Here is a 7,432-nt window from a genome sequence, read left to right as displayed (position 1 = left end):
TTATCAATAATCCAGTTTTGCTTCAAGAACATGACTTGTAATCACAGAGCAAGTAGTTCATAAATTGAAGCAGTCCATTGTACATAAATCAAATCCCTACCAACTAGACAGAAAATAAAATTAATAGACATTGTTTATAGGTAATTTGAATAGAGCCGCATGAACATGGGCTTCAGTGATAGAAATTTAAAGCACGCTCACACTTAAGGTGCTCAGATACGGTAAAAAGTAGAGGGGCCACAGGTAAATGGAAGTTGTTTAGAAGCGATATGGAAATTTCTTTTTGTTGAATGAGGTTTTATTTTAGTCTGGTGAAATTTCAATGCCTTCTAAATTTTAGTAATTCAGGCATTTACTGGCATGGTGTGTGGAATTTTTTCATCCAAATGGTTTGACAGGAGAAATATTGAAGTGAACATGGAATTTTATTTTCCTGGATAAACTACCAACTGTGCTCCAGTGAAACCATATTGCTTTTACATTAGCATGTTTCCTTAATAATATCTAACCCTCATCTGTAACTTTTCAATCACTTTCAATTCCTATTCAAACCTCCCATCTGTTACTTTAAAGCAGCCTAGACTAGTAGTTTCAGTTTCTTAGAGCAGGAAAGAAGAAATTGCCTGCTCTTATTCTCCTAGCTCACCCTCCCTCATTCCTTGATATGTATTACTGACAACAGGATGTGAGCATAGACAATATTCACTGTGTTAAATAAGACTCCAAGTCACAGAAAACTAGTTCCTTCTCAGAACTGCTGGTGATCTGTACAGCGCTGCCTCCTGCTTCTCTATGGATCTGATGTCCAAATGCTCACTCTTATGAGGTCTTTTTGTAGGTTCTTTAGAAGAGACTGGAGTTCCTCTCCCTATTAAATCCCCTCAAGAGAAATCTAGTTAAAGCATGGCTCATTCCATGCCTTTAGCTGCCACCACAGAGGAGGTCTCTGGGGCATAGAATCAGCAGTGTTACATAAAGAACCAGAAGGCCCCACATCATGGGATATTTAAGTCTTATCCTTACTATGCCAGAAGTTGAGGACTGTCCCCCAACACTCTATCTCAGTTCCACCATCTCTTTCCTGTCTTCACCCCCAGTACCGTCTTTTTGTTTGTGGTGGTGGTGGTGCTGGCGGTGCTGGGGTGGTGGTAGTGATGGTGGTTAGTGACTCATAGCATTCAGGTAAAAGAAAATCATCACTGGGAATTCCCTGGTTGTCCAGTGGTTAGGACTCTGTGCTTTCACGGATGAGGAGATAGGTTCAATCCCTGTTTGGAGAACTGACTGAAAGTCATGTGGTGTGGCCAAAAAAAAAAGGTCACCATTTCCTAACAATTCAACGTCCTTTTCCCCACTTCATTCACCCAGAGAGGGGAAGGGATCCTTGTTCCTTTAAGAACTCTACATTTGTGCAAAAGACACCATCTTCCTTCACAATCTCTAATATTTCTTTTCATCAGTGACCAGTCATTTTAGGACAACAGGGAATTTAATGAATAGGACACTTGAAGAGTTTAATATTATTCTAAAAATACAATAGTTTCTACCGTGAATATAGACCTATTCTTTAAGTATTTGGAGCATAAAAATATCAATAAGTCTCAGGTGACATTTTAACATATAATTAAACTACATAATTAGCTGATTAGGTAATTATTACATAACAACATAAAAGTTGTCAAGATATGTATGAACAGAACACAAAATTTATATTTCTAGAATTTATATTAAAAATTCTTCAGTATGAACATATATACAAAATTTGTATTTCTAGATGTTATACTAAAAATTCTTCATCTTGATGATCATAGACATTTTACCTATAACTTTTTGAGATCCACACCAATAAAAGATAACCAGAAGTTGCTACAAAATATGTGGAAGCATATTTCTACATGATTTGTTTTAAAGTTAAAATTTCCAGAAGTAGATCATTTTTAGTATGATATTAAGACAACTTCTGGGTGAATAAACTGAAACAAAACAGGATCCAAGAATCTCCTTCTCCAATATAATGAAGTGAATGATATAGAAAAAGAAATACATCTAAAAAACCCACCAAGGAAAGGTCATGTCATAAATTTAGGAGAGAAGACATAAAATGAAGACAGTATTCTCATGTGTTCTTCTAGCACTATTTTTTTTTAATTAAAAATTTGACTTCAGTAAAATGTATATAGAAAAAATTCTGGCTAAATAGCTTTAATATAATTACTATAATTATATATTTTGATGTGTGGGAGAAATTATAGATTATATAATGATGATTTATGAAATGTACGTCTTCAAATTCTTAGAAGCATTCCTGAAGAAACATGAAATTTTAAAACGTCTCACAAATGTCCTAATATGGAGAGAAATGTACTGTACATGTAAGTTGTTACATAAGGGAAAACTAGGAAAATTCATGCACGGGTGTAGCTCCAAACACCACCAAAGATCCTCAGCATTTGGATGTGCCATTTTCTAGGGTTCCTCACTGAATAGGCGCAAGGTCAGGATAGGAAATACACCACAGATAGACAAGCAGACTGCACAGCTGAAAGACAGGAGTGAGCTGTGATGTAAGAATATTTAAAGGGATTTCAGAAGAGGTATCTGTCATCCATCAAAGGCTGTAACTCTTAATCCTTCAATTTCTCTCCTATCCTTATCCCTCTCATCCTGAGGGTATGGAAAAGAAGATAGATAGCAATACCCAGTCCTCAAACAATGCCACCCAAAGAGAAGGCTAAATGAACCAAACACTGCAAAAACTTTGTGAAAGGGTGACTAGAGATGTTCCACCATTTAATCTTTCAGAATAAATATGAGGTCTGGGTAGAACAGTATATATATCACACATATGTAGTAGGAAAATAATGTCAGGACAGCTATATAATCAGTCTCTTGAGAAAAAGGAGAGGAGAAGTAAAGAAAGAAGTAATAAATATTGAATGAAAAAGATAGGTAAGATAAATTATCTAGTTTGGAAGGAAAACATAGATAATAAAACAAATCTCCATTGTGAATAATAATCATATGTAGAGGATAACTGGTAAAACATAACATTTTCCAAAATAAGTTCCAAAAAGAGATGACAAAATAGAAAAATATGAAAATGGAAATTTATAAAACTAAGGAATATAAAACCAGAGGGAATTATGGTTGCAAAACAGAATATTAAGGTTATATATCATGAAAAAAGTAACACTACATACAACAACAATTAGGAGAGAGGCAGGAACAAATGTAACAACAATAACTTCAGATTCAACTGTTATAAGTTAACATTGATTTTGTGTACTTATGTGCAAGCCACAATCCTATTCATTTTCTCAATGAATTATCTCATATAGTCCTAAAAACAACTTATAATTATAATGTCCTAATCCTATTTTATAGTTTAAAATTAAGGAATAGCTATACTAAATAACTTGCCTGTAAGTGAAGAAAGAGATTCAAATCCAGCCATCCTGACATCAGATCTTCCCCTATATATACCCACTGTTAAGCATGATAATAACCTCACTTTGAATTATGATTAATGGTGCAATAAAGTTTTGGCTTTGCTCATTAATTTTTACATTTACTTAAAAAAAGAATGTGTAGATATTTTTAGGAAAACAATAAAGTCATTACTCTAAAATGAAAAAGCATATGTTATTAATATAAAGGCAGGAGATGATTGGGACTAAATGATCTCTCATCTCAATCCTTAGGTCAGTATTTGACACTCTTTAAGAGACAAAAAGCCCAACTTGAATTGTGTCAGGGCAGGCAGTACAAAGCTGCTAAAGTAGAAATAAAATGCCTGCCAATATTACTGATAAACAATTCATGTAAGAGCTGTTGTATATTTTCATAAAAATTAAGGATTCTAAGCAGGATTTGCTTAATATAATTCCATATTTTGAGAGAAGGAAAGAAATGGTGGATTATACAATAATTATTGGTGGAATATGCTTTTCAAAACTAAATTAGAATGATACATGGTCTATTTCCTAACAGATTCGGCCAGTATTTTCCATAAAATCTGAAGAACTCCAACAACTAAATCAGAGAGTTTTGCAAGGCAATATTTGCTTGAATTTAGTCAACTGCCCTTGGGTTTTTATTTTAAATAGGCAGATAGTTCTGTTTCATTGTAGTAGTGGATGAAATTCTGAATATATATGTTCCAAAATTAAATTTTCCATTTTGAACAGAAATTGAAAATAATGAAGAGCTCTAAAATATAAAATTAAATTTCAGTTCAGTCTTATCAATTTTTAATAACTAGAAAATAGGAAAATGCTGATAAAACAAAATTATGGCTTATAGAACATAAGTTAGCATGATGTTTGTTAAGAAAAACAAGTGAAAATGTTCTATCAAAGTTAAAGGAAATAACTTGATGAAACCTTTCTACTAGATGTTTAATGTACTAATTTTTCATCTTTAATTCACCTTTCATTCACCTATCTATATGCAATAACAATCATAGTTACCAACCTCTTAGAGCAAAGACATTCATGGGCTTATGCGTTCTGTATTTAGTGAGTATAGAGCTCCACATATGAAGGTTAAAATGTTTAGAATGTTTGAGACCAAAGATAAGGAATAAATAATGAAGATAGAGAATATTTTCAAAGCTGCATCATATTTGTATTAACATGTGACCAAAGAAGTGCTTTCTTTGGCATTTTGATTTTTCTGAAGCTGAGGGTTTTTTTTTTTTTTTTTTTTTATGAAAGATTATGTGGTAAAAAATTAACAGGACTGGACAGGAGTCAGAAGATCCGGCTCAAGTATACTTTCATTTGCAAGTTGCACAGTACTTAATCTCCTAGAAAATTTCAGGAGATTTAAAGTATTAATATCAAGTAAAACATGTCAAGTGCTACTTAAGCTGAAAGGTCCTTTCTATATATTCATGTAATTTAGTACCTGCTATTCTTTTTGTTTGAGCTTCCCTGGTGGCTCAGCAGTAAAGAACCTGCCTGCCAATACAGGAGATGCAGGAGAGGCGGGTTTGATTCCTGGGTCGAGAAGATCCCCTGGAAAAGGAAATGACAACCCACTCCAGTATTCTTCCTTGGAAAATCCCACAGACAGAGGAGTCCAGTGGGCTACAGTCCACGGGGTCACAAAGAGTCAGACAGAACTGAAGCGACTAAACCACTGCCATCCTTCTTGTTTAGGTATAAGTATAGCTTAAAAGAGCAACTTACCTTAAAAATACACAAGTAGGTAATATAGTAAGAGCAGAAAAGAAGTATCAAGGCAGACACAAAATTTTAAGATTGACATAGGAATTTTAACTAAATGAAAATAATTTTAAAAGGATGTCTTTCGATACTGCTTATTTAGTATTCCTTTTGTCCCTTAAATACAATGACTTCGAAAATGAGTAGTTATAGAAAACTGAAGGCACTATTTGCAGGATTGAAATTTAGAAAACTAAATAACATTAAGAACCAGAATTTTAAAATGTAGTAGAGACCCAAAAACTTTAGCTTATGTAATTTCTAAAATAAAACATAAACAACAACTAAAAACCCCACTTGTATGCACGACATAACTCGAATGTAGGGCAAGCACCGACAGATTGCAAATTATCTCTGGTATCTTTTAAATCTGCACAGATACCTGATTTAGTGTCATTTTCTTTTCTGTTCATTCTACTGGGACTCAGGTCAAGCAATATGAACTTGGATGTCAACCTATGACCTTTCTGTGATGAAGAAAAGATTGGATTGTCCTCTCTTGAGTGTGAGATAATGAAAGGCTTGTCTGGTGAAACCTTTTGCAGTGATCCCCAATTGTCCCAAGGCTGATAGTTGGAGTTGATAGGTAGTTCTAAAAGACAATGTGCAGAAATGTATAAGGAAAACCTAAGCAACAAGTTTATTAGACTTTTTCGTTTCAAAGAGATCATAGTTGAAACATGACTAATGCCTACCATGATTTTCATTCCTATTATTTTCTATAAAAGTAATTCTTTTCTGTAAATCTCAGATTCTTCCCTACTTTTTTATTCAAGATAATAACTGTGTAATTTATGACTTCTCTAAAAACAAAACTTCTTACATATTTCCCTTGGCTCTCTAGGTTAACAGCATGAATTAGAACTGCAATAGCTTTCCCTATGAATGGCATACAAATCGTTCACTTGAAAGTAAATTATCATTTGTTATTTAAATTCTTTCTGATGATTTTAATAGAAATTATTTCTCTAGTAGTCTATGTTTTAAAAATTGGATATTTTTAAATGTTTAAAATATTAAAAAATTAACAATTACTTTTTGCCAGTAAATACAATTTATTGGTGAACAAAACTTAGACTAGCATGGCCAAAGTTGGCAGTGATGTCAAAGACCTCAGGAGTGCAGAGCTCGCCACTTGTCCAAAGGTCCACGGTTGGGGACATATTTGACTCCGCAACCATCGGGAATGAGGCGCTTCTTAGCCACTTTGTCTTCAAATTCATCAGCATTAAACTTGGTAAAGCCCCATTTCTTGGAGATATGAATCTTCTGGCGCCCAGGGAACTTGAACTTGGCCCTGCGTAAAGCTTCAATCACATGTTCCTTGTTCTGAAGCTTGGTGCGGATGGACATGATGACTTGACCAATGTGGACTCGGGCCACCGTACCCTGGGGCTTTCCAAAGGCACCTCGCATACCTGTCTGAAGCCTGTCAGCACCAGCACAGGACAACATCTTGTTGATGCGGATGACATGGAATGGATGGAGTCGTACTCGGATGTGAAAGCCATCTTTGCCGCAACTTTTCACCATGTACTTGTTGGCACAAATTCGGGCGGCCTCCAGGGCTTCAGAAGAGAGCTGCTCATATTCATCAGACACCATGTGGCCACAGAGTGGGAACTCATCCACTTTGGCCTTCTTCCGACCCAGGTCAAAGATGCGGATCTTGGCATCGGGGACACCTCGGCAGAAGCGAGACTTTGGGTAAGGCTTATTCTTGCAGTACCGGTAACAACGGGCAGGGCGGCGGCCCATGACAACAGGAAGAATCTCTGAAGTGCGTAGTAGTGAAGGAGGCACTCGCGCTCACGACTGCGCATGCGCTATATGTACATTGCCCATCTTTAGGTGCGGGAACCATAGAGTACTTGAAGACTCTCTCTCACAACATCCCCACCATAGATGCAGATATACTCTACGCATGCGTGTGGGAGATTTGAAAAATGAGCAGGACCGAGAGGCTACTGACCCACTCCAGTGTTCTTGCCTGGAGAATCCCAGGGACGGTGGAGCCTGCTGGGCTGCCGTCTATAGGGTCGCACAGAATTGGACACGACTGAAGTGACTTAGCAGCAGAGAGGCTATTGAATGTATTGGCATGCAGGCATCCTGGTGAAGCAGTGGACTTTCCAGCAGCGGCCCTGTAAGGCTGTTTCCTTCCTCCTGTTCATCTTGAGCCTAGAATGTTTGCTGTAAGGTTT

At 36.1% G+C, this 7,432-nt stretch overlaps 1 protein-coding gene across 1 annotated transcript; it reads right to left on the bottom strand.

The window, feature by feature from the left end:
• Nucleotides 1–6,263: 6,263 nt before the first annotated feature.
• On the bottom strand, nt 6,264–7,047 carry RPL10L (ribosomal protein L10 like). The gene has a single exon (XM_086318928.1). The coding sequence runs from the start codon at nt 6,984–6,986 to the stop codon at nt 6,342–6,344; it is 645 nt and encodes a 214-aa protein (XP_086175054.1). The 5' UTR covers nt 6,987–7,047; the 3' UTR covers nt 6,264–6,341.
• Between the last annotated feature and the right edge of the window lie 385 nt (nt 7,048–7,432).

The sequence above is a fragment of the Bos grunniens genome, chromosome 10 (genome assembly GCF_055505025.1).
Source record: "Bos grunniens cultivar Pamir isolate PY7600 chromosome 10, Bosgru_T2T1.0, whole genome shotgun sequence".
NCBI classification, from domain to species: domain Eukaryota; kingdom Metazoa; phylum Chordata; class Mammalia; order Artiodactyla; family Bovidae; genus Bos; species Bos grunniens.
The sequence above is the reverse complement of the archived record's forward strand: the minus strand, read 5'-3'. Positions and strand labels throughout refer to the sequence as shown.